The 27740-nt window shown below is 50.1% G+C and overlaps 9 protein-coding genes across 9 annotated transcripts; 6 read left to right on the plus strand and 3 right to left on the minus strand.

Moving 5' to 3' along the window:
* Positions 1-1133: 1133 nt before the first annotated feature.
* LDX57_012927 (Hsp70 family protein) lies at positions 1134-3055 on the minus strand (the record flags this gene model as incomplete). Its single annotated transcript, XM_046094675.1, has 4 exons — positions 1134-2114; positions 2179-2248; positions 2296-2340; positions 2396-3055. The coding sequence occupies 4 exons, from the start codon at positions 3053-3055 to the stop codon at positions 1699-1701; spliced, it is 1191 nt and encodes a 396-aa protein (XP_045950654.1). The 3' UTR covers positions 1134-1698.
* Positions 3056-3537: 482 nt separating this feature from the next.
* LDX57_012928 (uncharacterized protein) lies at positions 3538-4922 on the plus strand (the record flags this gene model as incomplete). Its single annotated transcript, XM_046094676.1, has 3 exons — positions 3538-4198; positions 4260-4812; positions 4901-4922. 3 exons carry the CDS (start codon positions 3538-3540, stop codon positions 4920-4922), a joined length of 1236 nt encoding a protein of 411 aa, XP_045950655.1.
* A 1580-nt stretch (positions 4923-6502) lies between these two features.
* On the minus strand, positions 6503-7253 carry LDX57_012929 (Zn(II)2Cys6 transcription factor; the record flags this gene model as incomplete). The annotated part of the gene is made up of 2 exons (XM_046094677.1): positions 6503-7118; positions 7174-7253. The coding sequence occupies 2 exons, from the start codon at positions 7251-7253 to the stop codon at positions 6503-6505; spliced, it is 696 nt and encodes a 231-aa protein (XP_045950656.1).
* Positions 7254-7486: 233 nt separating this feature from the next.
* Positions 7487-8580, plus strand: LDX57_012930 (aromatic alcohol reductase). The gene is made up of 2 exons (XM_046094678.1): positions 7487-7582; positions 7634-8580. The coding sequence occupies exons 1-2, from the start codon at positions 7550-7552 to the stop codon at positions 8528-8530; spliced, it is 930 nt and encodes a 309-aa protein (XP_045950657.1). The 5' UTR covers positions 7487-7549; the 3' UTR covers positions 8531-8580.
* Positions 8581-8858: 278 nt separating this feature from the next.
* Positions 8859-10714, minus strand: LDX57_012931 (MDR family MFS transporter; the record flags this gene model as incomplete). The annotated part of the gene is made up of 5 exons (XM_046094679.1): positions 8859-9582; positions 9634-9814; positions 9869-10204; positions 10260-10541; positions 10583-10714. The coding sequence occupies 5 exons, from the start codon at positions 10712-10714 to the stop codon at positions 8882-8884; spliced, it is 1632 nt and encodes a 543-aa protein (XP_045950658.1). The 3' UTR covers positions 8859-8881.
* Positions 10715-10932: 218 nt separating this feature from the next.
* On the plus strand, positions 10933-13522 carry LDX57_012932 (uncharacterized protein). Its single transcript, XM_046094680.1, has 4 exons — positions 10933-11381; positions 11438-11465; positions 11522-11968; positions 12015-13522. Exons 1-4 carry the CDS (start codon positions 10987-10989, stop codon positions 13215-13217), a joined length of 2073 nt encoding a protein of 690 aa, XP_045950659.1. The 5' UTR covers positions 10933-10986; the 3' UTR covers positions 13218-13522.
* A 2705-nt stretch (positions 13523-16227) lies between these two features.
* Positions 16228-20247, plus strand: LDX57_012933 (uncharacterized protein). Its single transcript, XM_046094681.1, has 2 exons — positions 16228-16558; positions 16778-20247. Exon 2 carries the CDS (start codon positions 17296-17298, stop codon positions 19573-19575), a length of 2280 nt encoding a protein of 759 aa, XP_045950660.1. The 5' UTR covers positions 16228-16558; positions 16778-17295; the 3' UTR covers positions 19576-20247.
* Positions 20248-20804: 557 nt separating this feature from the next.
* Positions 20805-22397, plus strand: gms1 (putative UDP-galactose transporter; the record flags this gene model as incomplete). The annotated part of the gene is made up of 4 exons (XM_046094682.1): positions 20805-20873; positions 20950-20979; positions 21044-22018; positions 22086-22397. 4 exons carry the CDS (start codon positions 20805-20807, stop codon positions 22395-22397), a joined length of 1386 nt encoding a protein of 461 aa, XP_045950661.1.
* Positions 22398-23495: 1098 nt separating this feature from the next.
* On the plus strand, positions 23496-27646 carry HFM1 (putative DEAD/DEAH box DNA helicase (Mer3); the record flags this gene model as incomplete). The annotated part of the gene is made up of 7 exons (XM_046094683.1): positions 23496-25265; positions 25315-25890; positions 25938-26092; positions 26139-26236; positions 26283-26492; positions 26563-26725; positions 26776-27646. 7 exons carry the CDS (start codon positions 23496-23498, stop codon positions 27644-27646), a joined length of 3843 nt encoding a protein of 1280 aa, XP_045950662.1.
* Between the last annotated feature and the right edge of the window lie 94 nt (positions 27647-27740).

A 27740-nucleotide genomic window follows, 5' to 3' on the forward strand; every position in this document is an offset into this window, starting at 1 on the left:
AATTCTCCACGAGGGCGCGAACTAGAGACGAATAGTATTCTAGACGTCGTAATGAATCGATCATAATGAGCTGTAGCTATCGCCGTGATTCTCAACATTATATCTCATAACATGAACCAACAACCCTTTATTTCCCGATCAACTTGCTATATGACAACGAGTCTACGCGATATGTTCCACTTCCTTCTTTTTCTTGCGTAGGGCTCAGGTCAACCCACCGTCTGAGACTCACCACAGCTTGACTGGGCACGTAGACGGTCTGTTACCCGTCTTGATCAACGGGAGTTGCCATGATGATCACGACGAGGATCACGACAACAAAAGCAGGAGGAATACGAGGAGGAATATGACCATAGAAAAATAAAAAAAAAACAGAGATAATGAAAAGACACTATAGACGGAACATAGTCAATGAGTTTCGCACATACGCGCAGCAGCCCACGCGTGACTCGGGATAAAGCAGAGGATGGAGATGGAAATCGACATATAGTGTAGGGATAAGGGATGGTTGGGTGTGGTTGGTTGTTTGTTGTGTCTAGAGGGAATTAGGTACGGTGATAACAGATGATTGATATTGTTGAATTGGATGGATGTGAAGATCTAATGTGGCATCGTCTGAATGACTCCCTTCCAGGAGGTAGGTTGGATTTTGTCTAGAGTAGAGCTGAACAAGAAGAGTCGTGATATTTTCGGTCAAAGAAAAGAAAAGGAAAGGAAAGAAAAGCCCGAGAAGATGAAAGATGAAATAGAGGAAAGCAAGTCCGAAAAGAAGACCGAAAACAAGGGGAAGAAAGACCAAAAATATGGAGATCAATCAATAGTCATCCAAACGAAAGACAGTCTGACCGACTGGGTTGCCAGATACAAAGGCAGCCACGGTCACATTCCCACTCGTGTGATCGAAATGGATTTCTACCTTAACTTCAAAGATCCACACCCATTGTCCGTTGAATTCTCCGTACATGCAGTCCTGCTCCCTGAGCGAACTGACATCACAGATAACCCTAGCTTTGCGAGCCATTTCTAGATAGAATCAGCCATCTGAGCATGGCTAAATGTTATAGGAAAAGAGTGGCTTCTGAAACTTACGTCTTTCGTCAACGTGCCTTGGGGCACCATCAAGATCACATACCCAGATCATCATTTCTTTGATGCTCGATTGCCCCGGGCAATGCAGCATCGACACCGTCAAGGGACGTCTGTGGCCAGACGCGTATCTGACGTTCTTTTCGACGAAATAAAGGAAGGGTCAGCATTATGCCAGGACTAAATGTACTGTACATAGGAAAGTGGGCTGTCACCTTTGCTAAAAACCACTTGCACGGCAACTCGCCTGAAAATCCAGTGTTCATTTGACCACGGACTGGGAAGGGGCAGCACAGGTCTTGGCATGCTGCGATCCCATAATGGTGCCAACTCTTGCGAGTTGGAGTCACTGGGCCTGTCAGGCCGCGTAGAGCTGCTCCTCGCGCAACAACCGCGTCGCTGAGGACTAGGGGTTAGTTTTATACAGGGTCAAGAACAGGGAAAGGGAAGGGAAGCGAGGGAAGAAAGGAGCACCCACGGCTCATCAGGAGTGATCAAGGGCCCGATACCAAGGCCTTGCGCCTCGTTCAGAAAGAGTTCGAGCTTACGCCGAACATACGGCGATGTCCCTAAGCCCCCCGTTACCACCACTTTCTATTCTTCATGGTCAGCTCACGGGACACATTTTTCTTTTGGATCATTAGGTGGCACGTCTATGGCCGGACTAACACTGATCATGCATCGACCGGACTTCTGATTCGCAGCTTCGATTTGATGAAGGATGAGTTTGTAGATTTGATCAATGACGGGATCAAACACCTCTTTTATGTGATGCGGCTTTGGAGTGATGAATTGCGTTCTTGAATCATATAGGGAATGATCCCTTCTCTTGGGGTTGAGACGCACGGGGATGGACTCCAGAGTCTGCTCGTTACCAGTGAAACTGATCTTGATACGCCCTAGATGGCTCAGAAGGGCCTTTCCCTTTCCAGAATAGATCTGAGGCAGTTCATGGATCCGAATTCCAAGTCTCTCTGACAGTAGCTGGTAGAATCGACTGTCTATCGCGGCTGAGCCGCACTTACCTCCTAAGAAAAGGGTCATTTCGATTCCAGTATGGAGGATAGATGGACGCCGGCTGGCTATACATACCCACGGCAGTGGCGAGCTCTTCAAACAGAACTAAGCTCTGCACCTCCGTTATCTGGCAAGCAGTAACGTCCTACTTGATGTTAGCCGTTGAAAACGTACCCCAGGGTTGCAACCAACCACTGTCCCACCCCCGATATCGCAGATAATAACGCCATCACCGGGCTGAGGCAATAACAGTCAGCCAATAATGTCTGAGCCACGTGGGAGACCCACTAACCTGGAATGCCCCTGGCATCTGCCTAAAGATCGCCGTGGCAGCGGCCTCGGGCTCGCTGATTGTGCGCCACTTGTCGCCACAGGTACCAAATTCTGCCCTGTGGATAGCTCGCTCCATTGAGCGTCGCGCCCCCACAGACCACGAGATTGGAGTGGCAAAAATGAATTCGATCTGGCGAGAGTCTTGAACGTTTTCGAAAGTCGCCAAGTGATTCAAGATATGAAATCGAATCTGTCGGAGGAAATCGCTCACGACTTCCTCCGGTTGGCGTCCCCTGGGGCGCCGAAGGATGGAGGAGTTGCTGATCGTGCACAGTACGGGATCCGTGAAGTCTCCCGAACTTGTGTTGCTATCCAGCAACAACTTTGACCAGGCGTAGGTCTGTGGCTGTTCATCTGCCCGATGACCCCAGCTTATCGCGCGGTTGTCTGTACTGAAGGATACCACCGAAGGGACGATGCGATTCCCGGAAAATGTACCGGGCCATTGCTGATAGACTTCAGAGAATCCGGGAAACGGGATGAACAGATATAAGCAACCTCTACTCCTCTGTATAAGCCTGACATGCTTCATGAAAAGTTCCTGGGAAAGGAGCCATTGCTTACCCGTAGTCACGGTTCCAAAGTCGATGCCGACTTTGATGGAATTTTGGGAAGACATGACGAGCTAAGACAGTATCAATCTTGTGCGCGTTGATGTTGATGGCAAAGTATGCAGGTTTCGAGAAAGAGGTAAAGTGGGAGGTTGAAGAGAGATACTCTGCAGGGACGGTCCCCCCCGGGGGGGGGGGGGGGGGGGAGGGAGCCATTATTATACTCACCGCAAAGGTCATCAGGAGGCAGGTCTCTGTTTCTCCTGACGACACGTCAGGAACGCCATGTCCCGGATGTGGCAGAGGTGGTATTTGGTTCTGAGGGCCCGGAGAGTTTCCAGACGTTAAGCAAGACAAAGAAACAAACAAACAAACGAGTGACTCTTCTTCCCCCCCTCCTCTTCACTCTCTTCTTCTCTCTTCTCTCCCTGCATATTCCCATTGCCTCTTTCCACGCTGATCTTGGTGCCCCCGGCTCCCACTGAATAGATTTTACTTCTCTCTCTTTTTTTTCTCTTCCTCTTTATCCCCCCAACCTTACTCCTGTAAGATGGTTAGGACCAGGGAAAAACGGAAAGCGGAAAAAGAAGAAAATAGGTATGTGGGCCAGCAAGATGAGGAAGCAGAAGAGGCCGATAGCGGCGATTACGACAATGTCTGTGATTACTTAGATCCTACCTGGACCCCATCACCGCCTCCGAAAAGAAGTCACTGCCAGGATGACTCGTCCGATGACTCGACGACCAAGAAGCACTTGGTGGAGGCGTGGCGATACCACCGGCGGATGCGTTGTCACTTCAGAGATTACTACGCCGGGTTCGGAGATGATAACTGTTGGATGGGACGCCGAGCAGAAGAAAAGGGCCGGAATTTGAGGCAATTTCACGGCTATGTGTGGACATGGGCGTTGGAGTTCGGTCTTAGGCCCGAGGAATGCGCCGAGCTCACCAGCAGTCAGAAACGTACTATCATCGCCAGCCTGGAGGGCCAATGCGTTCAGGAAGAATGGGATACATTGCACAAGCTCTGTCCTTCTGCGATGTGCCATCAATTTCACATCTTCTTCATCGAGGCACTGGTCATTCGGGATATCTACAACGTGGTGGTTGAAAATCCTTTCTGGTACTTCGATGGCAAGCTCAACGAGCAAGACGAAGGACTGGGTGACTTCGGTGCTCGGGTGCAGTATCTGTTTGAAAGATTCGTCCAGAGTACGTTCGGCCTGCACCTGCCTTTCCTGAGCCTGGATTTCAGCTAACGAGCTTTCCATAGCTAACGAGATGAGAGCAGCCGCCTGGTTGGCGGAGACCATGCGCCTTGCTAATGCAGTCCGCCCCCTGATGGCTCATAACCTCGAACTTGGCCAACACCACGAAGCCCGCCGCAATGACGCTGCCATTGGTTTCGCTAAAGCGATGCTCGAAAACGAACCTCTTCAATATCTTCTCAAGAAGCTGGCGACTCCCGAACAGGAGGAAGGGCGATTCATCGGGCTGGTGACCGCCTACAGAGAGGCTGCAAGGTGTCTTACGGATAACCTTCAGTTGCGTCAGGGAGTCCCTAAGATTCGGCGCTCTCTTGCGGAGATTGGAGGGACGTACTTGGACTCGTCTCCATTGAAACAGGCCCACTATCTGAATTGGGGACCGGATAACGAGTACGATCTCAAACGGCTAGATGGGAGACGGATTCTGATTGTTACACACCCATGCGTCCTCTCTCGAATGCCAAACCGATACTTCCCGGCATCCCTTGCCGATGAGAAGGCCGTGGTGGTTGTCGAGGACCCTGACGCCGAGTCTGAAAACAATCCTCAACGCTCATAGTAAGCTTCCTTTCTCTTAATGGAAATCAATCACTCGTCCAACCCCTTTGCGTGTATTGAATGGCTTGACTAACGTGCATCCGATTAGTACCAATGATGATCTCTTTTAGCAGCTGCTATTCATTCATTTGTCCCTCTTGTCCCCTTTGTTCCTCCTTCTGAAACTACGCCCCCACTTTTTCGGTGTCTCCTTAGATTGTCTCCTTTCTTTTAGAACCTTGGCCCAGTTGAAGCAGCAGTTGGTTAGGCTCAATGCTTTGTATCCGCCTGCTGCTTTGTGTTTTTGCTGCATCCATAATTTTTTCAGTTTACTAGATGCACATTCACATGATAATCTACGGACTGCTTTGAATCAATGTGTATGCTTCACATCCCAAACGTATTCCACGAACACGCCATAGTGATGGACAAACAGGTATGCTTCGGAGGCATTCATGACAGAATTTGGTGATGAAGATAAGTTTTATTGATTGATCGACGGGATGGAATTTTTCATCGGCATGTCCTTTCTTCAAAAGCAATAACCAAAGAAGTAAGGACGGCGAAGTGATGAAGTCTAATGATGAATAGGCCTACGGATCGTGACCCAGAAGTTCGAAACAGATTGCTGCAGCTGATAACCCCCTCTTGTTTGTAATGACCCGTGTCGTTGTTTCCAAATCTTAAATACAACAATGGTAGGCTATGATAATCCGTGCAAATTCGATAATCGAGTGTTCGCTGGCACACCTAACAAACTGACATCAGATCTCGGAAAGTAGACTGACGAGCCATACTTTCAAGTTTATCAACATAATAGCCTATCTTTGTTGGTCTCCGCTCCATTTACTTGTCAAAAATAAGGGAAAAGTGTGCAGCTTACTAGCAGCCCCCCATCTCATCCCAATATACCGTAGAAGGTCTTTCAATGGGCGTATTGATGGCTCCGGATCCTCACCCCTGGATAGCCTTGCGTCTCGGAGGTAGACAACCGCAGCTTTATAGATGCAGTGCATAATAAAAACAGGCATCGTTGCCACTTCCGTCTTTGTGGTCATGTCTTTTGCTCCGTGACTGATCTCAAGAATCAAAGAGTCTAAGATGTTGATGGATGTGTGGACACAATACGCATTGGCAGGGATGGTAACGTGGGAAGCAAATTCAAGAATTTCCAGCATTGCGCTGTCTCTTTAGATAAGAACCTGTCGTTTCAAAGCGGATCTGATAGGCCCGCAGGCGTCAATATCTTACCTTCTGTTCATAGCCAGGGAGCTGGACGATAGAGGATCCAAGGTAGGGCTTTCGCCCTCGAATGTTGCCAACAACGAGGTCAATGTTTTGATGATATGCAATGCATCTAAGCGTGCCTCTACGCTTTTGAGTGATGGAAGCGAGATGAGCTCATGATACTCGTGGATATGGGCAAGCGTGTGCCCCAAGAGCCCGGAAGAGTGAAATAACTTCGTGAATAGGTCGCTCTCGGTTGTTTCATCAACAGCCTAAGAATTTATCTGGGTCAGTATTCCTCCAATCCAAAATGAGACTGTGGGCTTTGATATCACTTACATTATTTCTAATCGCTGCATCTATACGTCGCCCGCGGAGAGCGCTAGGCTCGTTGCCACTCTCCAGAGAGGTGTATCTATCAAAAAAAACGAATCGGCACCACGTTTCCTGGGCGGAATTCAAGGGGTTCAAAGGGACATTCATGCTACCTATCCGTGATAACAATGCCTCGCCAGGTCCGTCGCGCCTCCTCTGCTTTTCCTGGACCCAGAAACACTTCATGCAGGTCCTCGGACGAGGCGGCACTGGCCCCGAGAGCGATCGCCGCCCGGACGTTAGCTCCTGCCGAGATATAGGCGGCCGGGTAGATTGCATGCCCAACTTCAAAGACAGTTAAGAGTAGTCGGGCCTGTAGCATGTCCAAAGAGTTCGTGCCCATGGCCTCCAGCGTGGCGACGAAGCCCTTCACAAGAACATACAGGGATCGCGTTTCAGCCGACACTGTCCCATCTACAGGCATCGCACACACCAGGAACATGCAGAGGGTCAGCACGCTAAACTCCGACGGGGCAGGTTGAGTCCGGAATTTCCAGAGTCGAGAGTAGAATGTGGTTTCGGCCACGACTGGTAGCCAGACGTGCACGGTTCGGAAGTATACGGCGATGGCCTCCTGTAGTTGGGGTCCATCGCCCACAATCGACGAGACTTGCGCTTCTAGGGTATAGCGAATATTCAACGGCGTCAGGTCACTTAATTCGGGCACAGATATGGGACGGGGCGATTCTGCGTCAATTACTGGATATGAACAAGACTTGTTCAATCTAGGCCAAATAAGTCAGCAATGCTAAGTCCGGTTCCCCGCCGAGAAGGGCGTACCGTTTGCAAAGGGAGCACACGGGGAAGAGCTTGTCACATTTCCGTTTCTGCTTCCTGCAGGGGATACAAGCTTGAGACATGATAAACTAGCAATCTATGAGAAGAGACAAGAAGAGACAAGATGAGATGGGATGCGATGAGAGACAGTTAACTAAGTAGAAGGAATGCGGGTGCGGATGCGGATGCGGAGGCTTGACCCCTTCGGGACTAGCGCAGGTCTAGCTTAGGAGCTGCCTAATATGGTTTAGCCTCCGCTTCTGCGTCCGCACCAGATCTATACGGAATACTCTGACATCCTCCAGTATATAATGCGTGTCTCTACCTGTCCACACTTGAAATTTCTAGAAGTATTTCCAACCAGCAATTACATTGAACCATGAGCCTGATTCGTAATGTTGCTATCGCAGGGGTATGCCCAGTTCTGCACTCCATGACAATCAAGCTTACTGACATCCTCCAGGCCTCAGGCGATCTCGGCGCCCCCATACTCCGTGCCCTCATTGACAGCAGCCTCTTCAGCATCACCGTGCTCACGCGCCATGAGTCCTCTGCAGAATTTCCAACCTCTGTCCGCGTCCTCCGCGTGGACTACACCTCCATCACCGACCTGACCGCAGCACTAACCGATCAGGACGCCGTCGTCTCCGTTCTGACCAGCAACGCCATGGAAGCCCAGCTACCTCTCATCGAGGCATCCATAGCCACCGGCGTGAAACGGTTCATTCCGTCCGAATTCTGCGCTGATTGCGGAAACCCCAAGACGGCCACCTTACCCGTCTACCATTGCAAGAACACAGTGCATGAACTCCTCCAGCGTCGTGCTCGCGAGAACCCGCAGTTCACCTATACTTCGATCCGCAACGGGCCGTTCCTGGACTGGTCTCTTGCCTTTGGATTTTTTCTTACCTTGAAGCCGGAACAGGGGGCGGAGACTACCACCACCCCCCTCTACGACGGCGGAGATCGTCCATTTAGCACGTCAAACTTAACCACGATCGGCCAGGCCGTGGTAGGTGTTCTTCAACGGCCCGAGGAGACAAAGAATCGAGTTGTCTTCGTTCATGATCTCGTCACCACCCAGCGGAAGATCCTGGCTATGGCGCGCGAGATCGCTCCAGATCGAACCTGGAATCCGGTGAATGTGAGCACCGAGGACATGGAGGCTGCCGCACGGGATAACTATGCCAAAGGCAACTTTGACTTGCAGGCGTCAGTGGGGTTCTTTTGCCGCTCGGTGTTTGCTGAAGGATATGGAGGGAAGTTTGAGCGGGTGGATAATCAGTTGCTGGGTATTCCGGAGAAGTCGGACAAATATCTGGAGGAGAAGATTCGAGCGGTGTTAGCGAATAGCTCCTGAAAGAAATAGTGTCTTTTCGATGGGAAATGTGGCAATGTCGGCCAGTTTAGTTCTTGGTTTTAGTGATTCAATCTATTTGTGTCTTTTCACTTCATGGGTCTGCACATTCGGGCAGGCAATGGGAACAAAATATTTTCTACGAGGATGTTGATTGATGAAACGGCTTATACGTGGATAACTTTTATTCCTTTTCGATGAGATGAGATTAATCGGTTACAGAAATATTGTACACATCAGTACATATTCTTACTGAACAGGTAGAAGAATCATGAATCAAAACTAACACCCCGCACATATAATCAAAACACAATGGTTCACATCCAACATAGGCGTCTCATATACATAGGTCACTCACACGGCCTTCTTATCCAGCTTCTGCGTCGTGCCCTCAACAGTCTCATTGTCAGATCTTTGATCCTTCGCCTTCGCAAGCATGCTCTTCCACTCCAACCCAGCCGTTCCCAGCATAGTCAAACACGACATGACCAGCCCAACCACAAAAACCTGCCTCAGCGCCTCATTATAAGCCACAAGAGCCGTACCCCGTAAGTTCTCCGGTAACATATCAAGCAAAGACGTTGCACCGCCCGAAGTGACAGAACTCGGATCAAACCCCGGCATACCCGCAAGCCGACCAACCAGCTGATTATCCAGCACGTTCTCTCCAACAGAGATGAATATAGTCGCTCCGAGGAGCTGCCCAAAGAACATCAGCGACGAGCCGATCGGGACATCTGCCGGCGGAAGAACAGTCTGCGCAGCGAGACTAGGCGCCTGAAAGGAGAGACCCATGCCGAATCCGTAAAGGATCTGATATCCGATCCATTTGCCCTCGCTGGTGTCAACCTGGAGGGTTGTGAGGAGGCCTGACCCGATGGCCATTATCCACGATCCCCCAATCGCGAAGGGCGTGTAGTATCCTGCTTTTTGGGTTGCGAGGCCTCCGACGATAGAGGCGAGGACCATGGCTAGCATCAGTGGGAGGAGGCGGATGCCGGACTCCATGGCAGAGACACCGTTGATGGATTGGAACCAAATCGGGAGGAAGTACGCTGCGACGGGGTTAGTTGGATGTAGGGTTTTCCAAAGGGACGTAGTCTTACTATAGATGTATGACGAGGCTCCGACGCAGATAGTGGCCCAACAGCCAGCCACAATACTCCGCTGCTTGCAGATCCGCGGGGGCATTGTTGCTGTCTCGGGAAGCAGGATTTGAACGGCTATAAAGCCGATAGCCAGGGCCCCCATGAGAGTCAACAATGCAATAATACGCCCGTTGTTCCACTGAAGATATTAGTACATGGTCAAACCAGATCAGATTTGATTGGGTTCTCTCACAGCATAAGACTGGCCGCCCCACTGAAGTGTCAACAGAAGACACACCATACAAGATATCAAGACCACAGTACCAAGAGCATCCAGTTGTGAAAGTTTATCCTTCCAAGCAAGCTTGGTCGAATCCCGATCAGGTACCTTAAGGCAAGAGACTATAATAGCCACTGCCACGCCGCCGAACGGCAAGTTGATATAAAAGCACCATCTCCAGGTTACATTCGAGGTGAATGCACCGCCAATCAGCGGTCCTACTATGGAAGCAATGCCAAAGATAGATCCGAATAGACCTTGGATCTGGGCGCGCTTCTCTAGAGGAACGGCATAGACAATGCACATGATCTGGGAACAATATCAGTTTCCTGAATTGGAGATTTAGCAACTGCAACTAGCTTACAGATCCAGAAAAGATACCAGCGGCACCAACTCCGGCGATTGCTCTTCCAGCAATAAAAGCTGCCGAGCTGGGCGCTGCTCCACAGACCGCAGATCCAATCTCAAAGAGCAGGACGCACGCTACCAGAACGGATTTGATAGGGTAGAATGCATAGATCTTTCCGAGTAACAGCTGGAAAGAACATGATGCCAATGTATATGCGCTTCCATACCAGCCGACATCCGACAGGGAATTGAATTCATCGGTTATTTGAGGGATGGCCTGCGAGAACTGAATTAGAACCTGGGCTCTCAGTGATATAAAAGTTAAGGATAAGACTATACCGTGGAGATGATTGTTCTGTCCAGAGCTACCAGGAAGATGCTCATCAAGACAGTAGTTATTAGAAGGATGGTCTTCACTGTGGACTGCTCCTGAGTGGAACTTTTGGGCTGGTTGGCATCGTTGGAAGCCATGCTGACTGGATTAAATGAAGCCACTTGTACCCTAAGACTTAGACTGGCATGATACTGGGAGACTGCTGTCTATTAAATATCAACCGTTCGCAAAGTCGGCGATGGCGATATAGATCCGTCGGCCAATCATGGGAGCGGTTCGGGAGTTAGTAAGGCCCGGTCGGGGGGTAGAAAACCCCGAGCTCACAAGAAACCGACAATTTCTTCCAACTGCATCTTTGCATTGCCCGAATTCCGATTCGAAGATTGTCGTTGACTTCTTTACTACACCCATGTCAACAAGGCTGCCTGCACCAGAGCAAGTCGATACGGCCAAACCCTCCCGGTTGAAGTCCTCCCGACCTCTCGCCTGCGTACCCTGCCAGCAGCGAAAGGTGAGATGTGACCGCAGATCACCCTGCACAAACTGCATCAAGAACAAGGCGCAATGTATGCCGGCCACACAGGCCCGTCGGCGAAAACGCTTTCCGGAGAGAGCCCTCTTGGATCGCCTCCGGAAGTATGAGTCCTTGCTCCGCCAGAACAATGTCAAATTCGCACCGCTTCATCGAGACCCCCTCGCTCCCGAAAGCAGTCATGATTCAGATCATGAACAACAAGATGCCAGTGACACACATTTGCCATATTCCGGGGTTCCATCGGAGCCTAAGAAGACATACGAGGCCAAGTACGTTGTCTGTCGATCTCTTTCGGCATCTTGTTCAGCTGAGCTAACTATCTCAGAAACATATGGCTCGCAATGAATTCAGGGGTTAGATAATTCTGTCTGGGTTATACTAGGACTCTCTGCTGACATTCCTGAACTAGCTTCGAGACAGCAGCAACGAGATGACAGTCAGAAAGGCTTGGGACCAAGGGTCTCACGATGACGACCACCTTCTATTTTGTAGAATGACGGCTATTGATATCTCTACTTTTCACCCAGAGCCTGTTCATATTTTTCGGCTATGGCAGGTCTACCTCGAAAATGTCGATCCTTTACTCAAGGTCACGCATACTCCAAGTCTTCAGGGGCGCATTATCGACGCCGCCGGCAACCTCTCGAACATCAACCCTGTACTCGAGGCGCTTATTTTCGGCATATACTGCATGGCTATACTAAGTCTATCCGTAGATGACTGTCAGAGCTTGTTTGGTTCGCCAAAAAAAGACCTTCTGTCCAAGTTCCAATTTGGTTGTCAGCAGGCTCTATCGAACTGCGGGTTCCTAAGGTCTAGTGATCGCGACGCTTTAACGGCATTCTACCTGTATCTGGTGAGTCACTCCGCCGATACTTTGATATGCACTAACACTTGTCCAGGTTTCATCCTTCTCTGATAGAAATACTCGGTCTCTCTCTTCTATGCTTGCCATTGCGATCCGCATAGCTCAACGCATGGGAATACATAACGAAGCGACTCTAGCTAAATGTACTGTTTTCGAGGCTGAAATGCGCCGGCGGCTATGGTGGTCGCTCGTGCTCTTTGACTCTCGCATTGGCGAGTTGACGGAATACAGTATCACCATGCTAGTTCCTACATGGGACTGCAGGGTCCCTCTCAATATCAGCGATTCGGACCTTCGAACAGAGATGAAAGAGCCTCCAGTAGCCCGGGGACAAGCCAGCGAGGCCATCTATGCCGTTGTACGCAGTGAACTTGGAGATTTTATCCGCCACGCACCATTCCATCTCGATTTCAATAACCCGGCATTGAAGCCCATTGCCAAGGATTTGCCAGGTGGAGGCGATATTGCCGCTCTGGAGAAGATAATCGAGAATAAATATCTCGAAGCTTGTGACCCCCAAAATCCACTTCATTTCATAACTATCCAGATGATGCGAGCCCACCTCGCCAGATACCACCTCGTCGAACACTATTGGAGATATTCTAATTCGTCTTCGCGGCCTAAAGAGTCGCAGCGCAATGCTGCTATGCCTCATGCCTTGAGCATGCTTGAGTGCGACACGAAGATCATGACGTCCCATCTGACCAAACGATTCCATTGGGCTTTGCATTCGAACTTCCCGTTCTTCGCATACATCTATATTCTTCAACGCCTGAAGGAACGCCCCATCAACCAACAAGCCGAACAGGCCTGGGAAGTAATGAGTGACAACTACGAGGCTCGATTCGGCTCCTTAGATGTAGTCGGCAATCCCCTCTTCCGAACTTTTATTCAAGTTGTGCTACCCGCCTGGGAAATCTTCGAGGCTGCTTTCAAGCGGCCTGGGGAAACACTGCCTCCACCAAGAATCGTGTCAGGTATCAGACAGAAGTTGACGGAGATGTCAGGAGACACAGAATCCTCCGGCACGGATCAACATAACTCTCTGATGACTGGGCTGAAGGATCTTTTCACGTCCGTGCCGATGGGCTCTACTGACTCCAGCCTATCGTATACCATGGATCACCAAGACAATTTGGGACCAATGGGATTGTTTCCAGATATGTCGGCGCAAGCTTGGCTGCCGGATACTATGGACCAGTTCAGCTGGGCTTCAGCCGAGTGGGCGTTGGGTTAGCGTGGTAGCGGAATATTTGCATCTATATATGTAACCACCCACGTTAGGCGACTGATTTGATCTTGTTCGGATTACATATATTTCACTGTCCGAATTAATGACAACGATGGTATCAACGACTGCAAGAACTTTTTGCAGAAATCAATGATTTTAGCTGAAAATAATCTGGATTGAGCTTCCATGAGAAGATTCTCCTCGACAATAGTGCAGTGGCAGCCATACTTGCCACGCAAATTTCTCACTACAGACTTCAACGGCCTACAACATCTCTACATAATACGCGTAAATCACTGACAATATTTCATCCTCACGACAAAAGACACTGACAAGCGATAGAAAGTTAGCTGGTGTTTTGTTTTCTACTACGGATTTACTCATCTTAGATTAGGCCTCAAAAGTGTCAATAAGCCTTACTCTTTCGGTTCTTTTTCTCGCCCATTAGATGAATAAACTCTACAAAGTTGATCTACCTCCGCCATTGAATAAACTGTACCGTGATGAAACATTTACTTAATATAGTTTATGCATGAAATCTTCCTATTGAAATCCGGAGCAATAATGCTCAACTCTAAACCGAAACCGCACGACTAGTACGGCATACTGTGTCAGAGGTTGGAGGGCCCCAAAAAGAAGACTTCCAAGCAATATTACACCCAGCGTAACTTTCTTTTGACACAGCTGAGAAGATCAGAGCTAGGATCTGCTCTTCAAGTGGTTGTTGCACTTTCTCCCCTATTGCCAAAAGATTTTGACACGGGCCTTTCGTGGTTCTGTGGCGGTTAGCAACCATGGGAACTGCGGATATCATATTCGGAAAGATGGAACGAGATGCGCCATCTTCCTCATGAAACAGATCGGCAGCAGGGAGTTGGGGCCTGGAGATGCGCTCGTGTCATGGTCGGGAATATAACTATGCTACCTCCTATATAAACTGTAAGGAGCGCTCGGGACATTCCGCCCGATGCGAAGCTGAGGACCTTCGGGTTTCTTTTTTAAGGACATGGAAGGTCTACTCCGACGTTGAACCTGTTAGTGAAGGGGTTATCAGGAAGCGAGTGTTTCAGGAGCTCAGATCATGGTAGCTCGAGGTCCATAGGGTGTTTCTCTCTGACTCGTGGGCGGGAGCTTGATGAAGCTTCGCAAACCATAATTGAAGACTCCTTTTCTGCGTGCCGCTCCAGGGGGTTGTATGGATGAAGGAAATCAGAGTTTACGGAGTAGTTGCATGTGAATTTTTGTCCTGCGTTATTGGGGACTTGGGGTAAGTTGACGGTTGTCGATCACCCCAAAAAAGGGGATAATAGGTGAGGAACCGACATCCTGGGTAACCCGAGATCTGCTCTTGAGATAGGGAGTAGTCGGGATAGAAGTCAGAACTGATTCGAAATTGGTCGCATGAGACAACTTAGTGCTTACCTCGTACACGGTAGTCCAGATTTACAGTTGATGAGGCCTGGGAGAATATGCTCGGGCGACATGGTGATTCCGCAGGTAAGGTGTTCCCATTTCTTCCGCCCATGACATCTCAACTGTAACGTAGTTAACATGAAACGCCGATTTGTCAAAATGTAGTCGATCGCCTATTTTTGCCATAGGGAAAGGTGTCTGGCCCTGCAGTCGGCTCCAGACTGGTCGGCAAACAACAACTGAGCCCTGGACGAATCGGGTAGCGACCGGCAGTGCTTGGCAAAGCGATCGGCGCAGGCCAGATGGATCCTCGATGAGTCTAGTCGCAAAACCCCTGCTGGCTTCCTTTCCCTTTAGATCCAGTAGAAGACGCCACCAGAATCCGAGCGCAGCCATACGGAGTATAGGTATGTGCCACGAAGGAACAATGGTGGGAGATTGTTCCCTCAAGGATCTCCTCCGAGTTCAATCGAACAATCTGGTAGTGAAAGCTGAAGTGCGTTTTTATATTTATAGAGAGACAGCCGAGCACCTGCAGTACACGGGATCTAATTGGTATGGGTCTTTCCGACCAGCTGCCATGTGAATGGGCTTACATGGTGATAATGCCGCGGAGAAGATGTCGATGATATCACCACGAAAACAAAGAAGCTGATCGACACGGAACATAGTACATCCTGATCTTCGCGGAACTGAGATTCAGGTGCTGTAGCCTGTAGGACTATTGCGTTGTCTTCCCATGGAAAGGGCGTCAATGAATCTGCCGACTATCGACGGCGATCAAACCGGTTCCGCCCAGCGTGCAGACTAGAGGACGTCAAACTCAAAAAGAACCCCGAGACGGCAGGATAAAAAAGCCCGAGATCCTTTGGAAGCATACTATTTGTTAAGAGGCACTTAGCGTCCTGTAGCCTTTCTGCAGGCGTCAGTGGGAGGGCGACGGCCGGGACGACGTACTCCCTCATTTGGATTCCAAATAAAGTCTGGGTGGGTAGTTTCCTGCATCTCTGATTTGTGATGGTGGACTCGGTACATCTGGGTTCTCCACCTTTCAAAGGAAGAATCGAGCATGACAATGGTAGACGGGGTGGCGATCAAGGGGGAAAACACAACGCCATTGAGAGACGGCTGAGGGACCAAGACTTTGGTTAGATGGTTGTCAGAACTCAGAAGTAGAAAATTGGTCGAACTTCGCGCGGGGTCAGGTTAACCCCTTTAAATTGAGCGTACTCCGTAGACCGAGTAGTGTGCACAACATGAATGCTACGGTAGAATGTGAATGCTCCGATTACTGCAAGGGCCAGGGGCAATCGGGGCTGTCTCACGTGGGGGTTTCTGCAGGCACGTGGTTCGCAGGATTAGGGAGTTATTCTTAGGAGAACCAAGGATGGGCTATTAATATTTTAATATGTAGGGGCCTGGAGGGTTTTGTCCAAGGAGAGACAGGAGAGACAGCAGAAGCATGAATCCTACCAGGTGGTGACTATCATACGGAAGTAATCATAAAAAAAGAAATGAAGGGCACCCCCTGAGATGGCGCCTGAGGCCACAAGCCAATCACCGGGGAGCCTGAGGCTGCCGACGACCTCTTACAGTCTCCAACTGAGTCCAAATGCTCCATCCGATGGAACCCTCAGCCCACCCAACCTTCCAGGAACCGCTTCGCTCTACGATCGATGGAACCATGGTTGTGTGCCTGTCGATGATTACTGTTATGGTCCAGGCTAATGTGACACTACCGGTTGCTATGACTTTGACACGAAATCTTAACCTGATCCGCCCGGCCGTCTCAGGATCCTGGATGGAGCCCCCTTGACTTCCTCGACCGCATGGTCATAGCCAAATGGATACTTGCCTTTTGGGCGGTGTTGCGCGCCCTCAACTTTCCTGCTCCACCCCTACGAATGAGATTGCTTTCTCGACGCTTGACCTGTGTACGCACTCCTCGCGGATCTCTTCTCTCTTTGTGTCCCCGCCGCACTTTGCCCTGAGAGCCTGGCCAATGCGCTGCTCGAACCCTGCCTGCCCGGGGAGCAATTTGAATTTCTCTTCTTCCCCCTTGATCTAATTCTGGCTCCGCTCGCATTATTTCATTTTTCAACCCCCAGTTGGTTTGATGTAATTATCACTAATAGTGCCTGATGGATCTTTAGGCTCGCACGGACGGATCCTTAGACCCCCGATCAATCCCTCGACAACCTGTCTGAACACATCGTTAAAAGGAGCTCGGGTGCCCAATTCCAATCCGTGCGAGCTCAATTGTTTTCTTTCCCGAATTTTTGCAGACGCCGACTTCGTCCAACACATCCCTCTTCTGCCTTCTCCTCTCGAGACGTCGATTCGAAAACCTCACCCTCCCCGTCTCGCCGACTTCCCTTCACCGCAAATCAGGGGAGGCCGAGAACTCCGACAGTCGACCGCCAATTGATTCTGTAACGTACGGGGTTTACACTGTGGGGAGGCAAGACTCATTTTCGGGGTTCAGGGTGCAAAAGCTTCTGAAACCACGGAACCGGCCGAAGATTATCAAGCTATACCGAAAGTATCTTTTATAAGGTTTGCTATTTGACGTGAAATAGCCGGGTCCTGGCGGCATTTAGAGCAGAGCACCTGGAATCAAAGAAAAACAACCTTTACAGCAATTGAGAGGTCCGGATTCCTGTCAATTCCAATGATGCCTGCGCAGAATTTGGATATAACTATGAGGACGTCGAGTGCGCATGGTGCGGAGGGTGGAATGCACCTCACAAATGCCAGCCAGGAGGATTTACGGCGTGAAAAGGCATCGAAGGCTCAGAAGATTTTGGGCACAGCCGACCGTTCCTTCCACCAAGATCACCAGAAATGGGAAGAGAAGAAGAAAGGGCACCGACCTAGCTTCATGAAATCTTCAGAAGCGAAATCGAAAAAAGGCGGCAGTTTTGTTCCTTTCCCAGCATCGGTCTCCGAAAACACACTCCCACCTCCGCACCTTCGGGTGCGAGCATCGTCTCCCCTTTTGGGTCAAGAGTACCGCTCGCAAGATGAGCCGCCACCATCGCTGCCCAAGACGTCAAAGAAAGTCCATCACTCTGGCTCTGCCTCCGCCTTGTATTCTTATTTCACCTCTCGAGATTCCTCCGCCGACCAAAGCACGGATGGCGGAAACTCCACGAAAGAGTTCAGTTTTCCTGGAATTGGGAACTCGGACTCGCAGCACAATAACGGTAGCGGCGCAGGGCTCAAGCAGCCGGCAGGATTCATGAAAGAATCGAAACGGAAAATGCGTCCGCCTAGAATTGACCTTTCGCTATTGTTCCCTAAGCCGCGGGCCACTGCTGCGCCTCTTCTTTCACCTCAGCGCATGGTCAATTCCCCTTCAGCCATCTCGATGGCCTCGGAATACTCGGCCCCCAACCCAAAGAAGCCAGATAACCATGCATCTGGCAAGAAACTTACAAAGACACCGCCCCCTTCGAGACGCTCGGGTCGGAGGCCCAGTGGCCTTGAATCGATCAGTGATGCTGGCGAATCTACGACGTCGCATGAAGTTCCAACATCTAACTGGACGGACCCTTCGCTCGAACGAGCTGTGGGCACCAGTGAGATAGATTTGGCATTGGAGAAATACAGTGGCCTACAACAGCCTTCGCGACCTGCTCCGAGGACCAGATCGGACCGAACACGCTCGCAAAATTTGAGTCGGGATCAGTCGCACAGTAACGATGCGCAACCCTCCAGCGGCTCCTTGCAAAAGGTTCCATCCAACGCATCCACGGGGGGATGGAGCAAAGAGACGTATCTCTCGCCAAAAACTTGTGCCCACCCTAGACCCAGCCGCGTCACTCGACGGAACGACATGCCGGAAAAATTTCCCATCCCTGAGAACCAAACGATGTCAAAGAAGAGCAGCAAAAACACATTGAAGAACTCCGACCTCAACAATCTCAGTGTTCTATGTCTTTCGTCGTCGGAAGATGAGGATGAGGATGAGGATGAGGAAGAACTGACCGGAATTCAACTGACTGGGCACAAGGGCGCGCGAGATAGCGTGACCACATACGGTGACTCCGACGCCGAAATTTGCACAGCATCTGCTGCGCACACCACAAGAGGCACGTTAAGGCGAGTTGAAAGGCCAATCTCGACCAGCAGCCGTGGATCGCGTTCTCTTCAGCGCCAGTCCTCCGTCCGTCGCAATCCGTCCATGTCGTCGGCCGGGCGGTCATCCGTTGGGACACGCAAGAGTCAATCTCGTCGATCCAGCGGAATTCCCACCATCTCCGAACCCGAATTCTACCACAGCGATCCGATCTTCAGCCAGAAGCGAAACCCCAGTCTTTCTCGGAAAGAAATTGATCGACGAAGCCGGATCATGACCGTGACTAGACAGGAAGAAACCCTTCTGGAAGCAATGAGACAACGCCAGGGAAAAATCACACCCAGTCTGTTTCACGAAGCTCGATTCAATGGACAGGAACCCGATAGAAACTCCATGTTGTCGGTAGCTCCTTCGCGGGATTCATTTTACGGATCTGGCATGTCTTTTTTACGCCTAAGCCCCAGCTTCCCGCCTAATCAAGCGCGACCGGACCAAACTGGCAGCAACTTTGACAAAGATAGTCATGGCGCGCCTTCTGATATCGACCAGAGGACCATCTACTCGGGCGTTTCTCCTCGGGCGAGCTTGGTGTATTCAGAGAGCCTGCCGTCCCCGTCCACGAGTGCCGCTTCTCCCATGACGCCGACTCTCCCTATCCATCGATTTTCTCCGCTTCCATCGCAAAAGCCACCTCCACGCGGTCCTCCTCCCCCTGTTCCCCAGAGCCAAAGGCGACACTCGCGGCGACGCACCGACAGCAGCGAGGCAATCGTCTTGGACGAGCCGGATAACTCCAAGGAGAAAACCGAGTTCCCTCTCTGGGCCGTGGGATGGAATAACGAAGGTGCCAGCCTGACGGCCGTGCATTAAATGACGAAACACAAAGCAAGGCACGCAGGTCACCTGCTCAAGCACGATCCTCTACATTTATTCTACCAACCATCTGGTCATGGACACTCACTAATGTCTCTCTCTCTCTCTCTCTCTCTCTCTCTCCCTCTCTTTTCTTTGGACTCATTCCTTCCAGCGCGCTTATCATGTATTCGATGTGATTGCATACGTTATTTTTACCTTCTGTATAGACTATACACTGCCGGGCTTCCCAGCCACATTTCCTATCTTGTATTTTATTTTGGGTTATAGCGACTTGTATATAGACAACCGACAAGCGGGGAATATGAGAATCATCTCACCATGATGCTTCCCCAAATTGCCGTGGATAATCATTGCTATTCCTGAATTCAGGTTAATGAGCGATATTTATTGTTACACCTCGACGCTGCTACCAGGGCAGTCCATCGTTAAATGACGCTGCCTAGGTCATGTACGACCGAGGAGATCCTGGTCGGTGCTACTACCCATGAGCACCTTACATGAGCTACCTGTAGGATTTCCCAGCTGCGCCCCGTTGGGCTACCGTGGCTTGCCAAGCTGCAGACGAGGAAGCATTGCTGGCTCAAGGGATAGCGAATGAGACTCACGGGGAGCTGACGTCAGGTTGCTTCTGGAAGGGGATGGGATGGCATGGTTCGTCGACGACAGTTCAGCAGGAGGGAAGTTAAAGAGGAAACATGAACAAAGGCTGGGCGGCCAGACTCTCTTGGGCGCGATCCACACCGCCCCTCGCCAGCCAAACAAGCGCCGGCGTCAATTTCCCGTCCAAAAACTACCCCGGACGGCCTCGTCGAGTTCCCCTAGTCAAAGCAAGCCTTTTTGCCACTCGCTCCTCTTCACGCCTTGCCGGCTCACGAGTTCCCTTCCCCTGGCACCTTTATTCAGCGTGCTCTTGGGATCTGATTACCTCCTATTTTTACTTCGTCTCCATCCACGTTCCCCTCGAGCAGGCCTGCTTTGCGTTTGCTGGCGAAGTAACGACAGCGTCTGGCTCCCCATCTACCTAGTGCGAGGAGTTTCCCCTCCTCACGATCAGCACGCGCACAAATCGAATGCAACATCCTCGGCACACTAATCCCAATTCCCTGTCACTTTACGACCGAGCGCGCCCGTCCGGGGATTTTTCTTATATAAATCGGCTGCCCTGATCACCCGGGCACGTTCTCGTGTTAGGCGGCATCGACGGAGCAACGTCACCATCAACAATGGGGGGAACCGCAAAACAACCTGCCTCAGGGCCGGGGGCTATGTTGAGGCAATCATCCTGGATTTTGGTAGGACTCTTCTGTGATCCGACCGGATTGCTTTCGTCGTGTTCTCTTTTCGCTAACTCTCGGTCGGTTGATGTAGTTGACGGCGCAGTACACGGCTTTTGTGTTGGTAAGGAGGATCAAGCTTTCTTGTCCTCGGGGTTGACGATCGCTAACGCCTGTTATCCATTCAGCTCCTGCATTATTCTAGGGTGATGCCTCCGACCAACGGGAAACGATACATCGCGTCTACGGCCGTCTTCTTCAATGAAGTCATCAAACTCGCGATTTCCCTGACCATCGCGCTCTACGAAGTGTCAAAATCGGCGCCTCCAACCGTTCCCGCTACATCGCTCCTCTCCTCTCTCACGGCTGCCGTGTTCTCCGGGGACAGCTGGAAGCTCGCGATCCCTGCCGGCCTGTACACCCTCTCCAATTCGTTGCAATATGTTGCTCTCTCCAATCTGCAAGCTGCGACTTTCCAAGTAACATACCAGCTGAAGCTCGTCGTGACAGCTGTCTGTGGGCTCATTTTGTTCAAGCGGACTGTTCCTCTTCGCAAGTGGGGCTTGCTGCTGCTCCTACTCGTGGGTATTGCGCTCGTCCAGATGCCCGACGGTACCTCCGAAGAGGCCGCCTTGGAAGATAAGACGACACACCCTGCCTTCCCGCGGTCTTTGGAAGAATGGAAGGCCGTAAAGCTCGACCGCCCGAATTTGCACAAACGCTCTGCGACCTACGAAGGCATCGAAGAGGATATCTTGACTGCGTTCCCGCGCATGAATGGGACGATTGGTCTTCTTGCGGCAGTCGGTGCATGCATTGCCTCCGGCCTTGCCAGCATCTATTTCGAGAAGGTGATTAAAGACAGTGCCAAGACAACGTCAGTCTGGGTTCGCAATGTACAGCTGGCCGTCTATTCTGTCTTCCCTGCGCTTTTCATCGGCGTGATCTTTTTGGATGGTGAGACAATTGCGGCGAATGGGTTTTTCGAGGGTTATAACTGGGCAGTGTGGTCCACCATCCTCGTTCAAGCTGTTGGAGGCATCACGTCATCTTTCTATCTTGGGTCTTCTTATAGAGACACCAAGAATGTGGCTACAGCTACAAGCATCGCGCTTAGCACGTTGGGAAGCATTTGGCTATTTGAATTTGAGCCTACCGGTAATGTATGTTGAATTACTCTTCTGTTAACTACTGTTCAGTTGATGTTGCAAGGACTGACATTCTTTCTAGTTTCTTCTCGGAACGTTTGCGGTGCTCGTGGCTACTTATCTTTGCGAGGACTCAAGCTTGGGACTCGGCCAGGCCACACGTCAAACCTCTCGCCCTCCGCCAATTCGCATCGACAGTTACGAGAAGGATTCGAGAAGTGACGAGGTCTCGCCGGTGTCATCACCTCCCAACGAGATCTCCATCAAACTCCCGGGTACCCCCTTCCTGTCGGATGCAGGCTTGTCCACATCCCGACCTACGTCCCCAGGACACCCCAGGCTCAACTCCGCTCGTACTGCGAGCGGTGGCGGTGGCTATTTCGATAAGCATTGACGAGATCTGTGAATACGACGATTCTGATACGACTCCACACTTACCGTGTGCACCGGATACGGTGTGCTGTACCATGTCTCTTGGGAAGTACATATGGATAGAAGCGAAACCTTTCCTTTTTTGACTCTATATGCAGCGATTTTGTAATTTTATCAGGTTTTTCTACATTGCATTTTGACCGACAGCATTTTCATTTTATGCACGCTACTAAAGCATTTTCAGTCTTCATACCTACCCTCATGAGCAATCGTTCAGTAAATCGTACGCAGACGAGTCTTTGTCTACTAAGCTATGTTTGTATACACTTGAAAGGTCTTACCTTCTACGGTCTTCTACGGTCAAAGTCCTCGTCCCCTTGAAGAGGCCATATCGTCCACGTGCTTTGGCAGGTGACCTACCCGCGCCCAAGCTCCTCTTGATGAAGCACTTCACCCCATTCCATTCTCATCCAAGATCTTCTGGCTCAGTACCATATCAACTCTAAATTAGCAATGCGGCAGAAGGGCCATCAAAAATTTCCTCCTTATCACACCCAACCCTCCACAAGACGAGGATTTGATGCCTCCTCTCCATTCTCCCGATTGAACGCCGGCACGGTCATCGATCAGCGGCTAATCGATGGGGCCCAAAGTTCACCACAAGCGATTGCAACGTATCGAAATGCTCCAAGAGCCTATGTGTCTGAAACCAGGGCTCCTGATGATGAATTACAATATGATGCATTTGGTAAGCACAATTAGAGCCGAGTGCGTCTTGTTTCAGGGTCTTGTCTAATTTCAATTGGATTAGACTTAGAGCTACTTGCACTATCCGACGAGTCCGTGAAGAATCGACAAGGTGCAGTACATAATGCGGGATACGGACCTGCACATGAGTTGGACTCCAGAGATAGTTCAAATCAGATCTCGCGCTTCTTTCCCGGTAGGTTTATGGTCGGTACAATAAGACAGCGCACCATTTCGTTCTGAAAACTGGTTGTTATAAAAAGCTAATTAGTTAGCAACAGGCTCCCAAAGTTCGCTCCACCACAGCTTGGGTTCTGGATCTTCGAGTAATGATCACCGATCACCACCTAGCCCGTTCACTAGCTTCCACAATATGAGGGCAACGTCAGTAAACAATGGAGCCAGAGCCGACATTCCAAAACATGATGCCGAATCTCAGCAAGCTGGGGAGCAGCAGTCCAGAAGCGCTTATGATACTACACTGCATTCCCCAAATAAGTTGACCTCATTTCAAAACATCCCCATGTCAATTAGAGGAATCGTCCTTGTGTCAGTTCGTGAGTTGCCAGATAATTATCGATCGATATTTCACTTCCCGGTCTTCAACGCCGTCCAGTCAAAGTCGTTCCGCTCTGTCTACAAAACCGGCGATAACATAGTTCTTGCGGCACCGACGGGAAGCGGCAAAACTGTCATCATGGAGCTGGCAATCTGCCGCTTGCTTGCCAATCTGAAAGATGAACGTTTCAAAGTCGTCTATCAAGCCCCTACTAAATCTTTGTGCTCCGAAAGGTTTCGCGACTGGAACAGGAAGTTCCAAACTTTGGGACTCCAATGTGCTGAGTTAACCGGTGATACAGATCACACTCAGATGAGAAATGTTCAGAACAGTCAGATAATCATCACTACCCCGGAGAAGTGGGACAGCATGACACGTAAATGGAAAGACCACACCCGACTGATGCAGCTAGTCAAGCTGTTTCTAATCGATGAGGTCCACATTCTGAAAGAGACGCGTGGGGCGACATTAGAGGCCGTTGTATCTCGAATGAAAGCTATTGGATCCAATGTCCGCTTTGTTGCTCTGAGTGCGACCATCCCAAACTCCGAGGATGTCGCGACGTGGCTAGGCAAAGATGCCATGAACCAGCACGTGCCAGCACATCGTGAGCATTTTGGCGAGGAGTTCCGTCCGGTCAAACTTCAGAAATTCGTCTATGGGTATCAATCGCATGGCAATGACTTTGCATTCGATAAAATCTGCAGTTCAAAACTACCCGACATTATCGCTGCTCATTCGTGCAGGAAACCAATTATGATTTTTTGTTGCACCAGAAATTCAACTGTAGCCACTGCAAAAGAGCTTGTTCGGCTGTGGTCTACGTCCAATCCTCCTGCAAGGCTTTGGAAAGGCCCCAATGAACGCATGGAGGCTCATAATGTCGACTTGAAAGGCACGCTTGTTGCCGGGGTCGCCTTTCATCATGCTGGACTTGATCCTGCGGACCGACATACGGTTGAAACTGGCTTTTTGGAGGGACAGGTTAACATCATTTGCTGCACCTCGACACTTGCAGTGGGTGTGAACCTTCCATGTCATTTGGTGATAGTCAAAAACACCGTGGGATGGCAAGATGGTGGCTGTCGGGAATATTCCGACCTTGAGATCATGCAAATGCTTGGCCGTGCTGGTCGGCCTCAATTTGACGACAGCTCTACAGCCGTAATTCTGACTAGAAAGGAGCGCGTCAATTACTATGAAAGACTCTGTTCTGGGTCTGAGAGCCTTGAGAGCTGCTTGCACTTGAATTTGATTGACCATTTGAATGCTGAAATCGGGCTAGGGAATGTTACAGATATCGAGTCGGCCATTAAATGGCTTGCTGGAACTTTCTTGTTTGTGAGGCTGAGAAGAAACCCAACACATTATCACCTTAAGGAAGGTGCCAATAGAGACGATGAGGATGAGATGCTTCGACAAATCTGCGAGAAAGACATCAATCTTTTGAGGGAGTGTGGCTTGATCGCTCCGGAGCAGCTGCGATCCACACAATACGGAGATGCAATGGCCCGGTATTATGTTCGTTTCGAAACGATGAAGACGTTTCTGTCCTTGAAGCCGCGGGCTACCATCTCACAGATTGTAGGCATACACCGATTGGCATCATTTGGCGTGGGCTAATAATAAACAGTTCTCTGTGGTTGTCCAGGCAGAGGAGTTCCGTGAAGTTCGTCTCAAATCCGGGGAAAAGTCGCTGTACAAAGAGCTCAACCGTGCGAATGGTATTCGCTTCCCAGTTAAAGTGGATATAGCCCTTCCAGCCCATAAAGTCTCGCTCCTCATTCAAGCCGAACTAGGTGCCGTGGACATCCCGGACGGTGAGCAATTCCAAAAGCACAAGTTCAGCTTCCAACAGGACAAGAGTTTCGTTTTCTCACATGTCAATCGACTCATTCGTTGTATCATCGACTGCCAAATCGCTCTTGCAGACTCGGTTGCTGTTCGCCATGCTTTAGACCTCGCAAGGAGTTTTGGGGCCAAGGTGTGGGATTACTCCGCGCTCCAGATGAAACAGATCGACCAGATCGGCATCGTGGCTGTTAGGAAATTATCAGCTGCTGGGATCACCAGCCTTGAGGCATTAGAGCTCACAGAAGCCCATCGAATCGATATGATCTTGAGCAAGAACCCACCGTTCGGAATGAAAGTGCTCAGTCGTGTTGCGGACTTCCCGAAGCTTCTGGTGTCTGTTAGGAAGACAGGCAGAGTATATAGACCAGCCCATCAGTTAAGGTTTTATTAATATCTCTATAGGATGTCAAGCCAGGGTGTCCGATCAGAATCCGATTCACAGCTGACATAGCGTTCATGAATGAAAAGTGTCCGATCTATTTTCAGAGACGTCCAATCTATGTCTGCTTCCTAGCGGAAACATCTGGTGGCCACCTGATTGACTTCAGGCGGATCAGGTCCGAGCCCCTCCTCGTCTTTGCAGTTGTTTATTGACCGAAGTAGTGCAAGTAAACTACAAAGCAACCACGGAATTACGCTCAGTGCAGAGATCAAGGATCGAGATCAGTCGATCAAATGCCACGTCATGTGTGATGATATCGGTGCGTACTATAGCCTCAGCCTAGACCCTGTACTGATTCCCCGAAGTTGGAACTTTGAGGTCTGCAGAGATACAAACAGATCTGCCACAAGCCCTGTTTCCGACCCGTTCGACTGTAGAGACACCAGCCACTAATCAGAATCGCTTGAATACATCCCTTCCACATATCAATGGATCCCAAACCAGATTGAGCTCAGCCCCAAAGACGGATACTTTTGACAGTGATGACCAGCTGTTTAATGACTTCCTTGAGACAGGTACGCTCACACTTCGTTCCAAACCAAGCGAAGTTACCATTCTAAACAAAACACATAAATCAATTAGCAGATTGCATTCGGCCCAGTAAATATACTACATTAGGGCATAAAGAACAAGCATCTGTTGAAAGCGCTCCTACTGACAATTTCTTGCCTTTGAACGAAATCACAGAACCAGTCCGTCTGGAGAATGGCAAATGGGCATGCAACCACAAATGTAGAGACAAAACTGCGTGAGGGACAAATCCACTGAAGAGCCAGAAAACGAACTGACCGAGGACAGATGCAAACACTTCTGCTGCCGAGATGGATTGGACAAGCCCCCCAAAGGAAGCAAGAAACAACACTGCCCCGGGACCCAAAAGCAAGAGAAGCTCAGCCAGCTTACTCTCTCAGCCAGCGTCACAAAGAGACCAGTACAGCATGAACCGCTGAAAGCCGAGAAAAAGAATTATCTGTTCCCCTCTGGCCCGCAGCCGAGTTCTGCCAGCACTTCCTTGCCTCCCAGTCATTCTCCGGGAAATCCTCGCATCATCGATTTGAGATCTTCAAGTGACTACGGCGATGACAGCTTTGACGACCTGCCTTCGCCATCCGCTCTGCTCCTGGGGAAATCAACGAAAGCGCCATTCCTCGGCACTGACAAGCCCATCGAAGCACCCAACATGGAGGATTTATTTAAAGGAGACGACTGGCTCTTCGCTGATGAGCCACTCCATCTGACCCAGACCGCAGCTGATGATTGCTCTCCATATCACAACGAGGTCGTTGGCCAAGGATTAGACAGGGACAGTATACCTTCTCAGAAGAAAGAGGTGTCTGCAAACAACCCAAACGAGTCACAAGTCAGTCTGAGGATCAAAAGCTCTTCTCCTGAGGATGATACCTCAGTCAATCCAATCTTCAATTCCCCTTCCTTAAGCCCTGACTGCCCAAAAGGGATGGGAACAGCTACGAAAAGAAAATTGTCGCAGATAGCACCAAATCACCAAGAATACGACCACAGAGAGCCAAAGCAAAGACTGACAGAGAAACGAGTGAGCACTCAAGATCGACCCTCTGCAGCACCAGGTACATCGACAATGCCGCCCGACTGGGATGATATCGACCCTGCGCTGTTGGATGAGTTCAAGGATATTATCAACTTTTTCTGAAGATCACAGTGTCTCAAATTGAATGAAAATGAATGGTTTGATTGCATGTACTTATGTGAAGACACAGAAAAGAAATCAGTCTCTTTGTTGTGGA

The sequence above is a fragment of the Aspergillus melleus genome (assembly GCF_016097325.1).
Source record: "Aspergillus melleus strain CBS 546.65 chromosome Unknown contig9, whole genome shotgun sequence".
Lineage (NCBI taxonomy): Eukaryota > Fungi > Ascomycota > Eurotiomycetes > Eurotiales > Aspergillaceae > Aspergillus > Aspergillus melleus.

Coding starts and splice junctions, on each gene's coding strand:
- LDX57_012930 (XM_046094678.1), top strand. CDS start 7,550: ATGAGCCTGATTCGTAATGTTGCTATCGCAGGG. Junction 7,583..7,633: donor GTAATGTTGCTATCGCAGGG/GTATGCCCAGTT, acceptor GACATCCTCCAG/GCCTCAGGCGATCTCGGCGC.
- LDX57_012933 (XM_046094681.1), top strand. CDS start 17,296: ATGATGCCTGCGCAGAATTTGGATATAACTATGAGGACGTCGAGTGCG.
- LDX57_012932 (XM_046094680.1), top strand. CDS start 10,987: ATGTCAACAAGGCTGCCTGCACCAGAGCAAGTCGATACGGCCAAACCC. Junction 11,382..11,437: donor AAGAAGACATACGAGGCCAA/GTACGTTGTCTG, acceptor TAACTATCTCAG/AAACATATGGCTCGCAATGA. Junction 11,466..11,521: donor GGCTCGCAATGAATTCAGGG/GTTAGATAATTC, acceptor TTCCTGAACTAG/CTTCGAGACAGCAGCAACGA.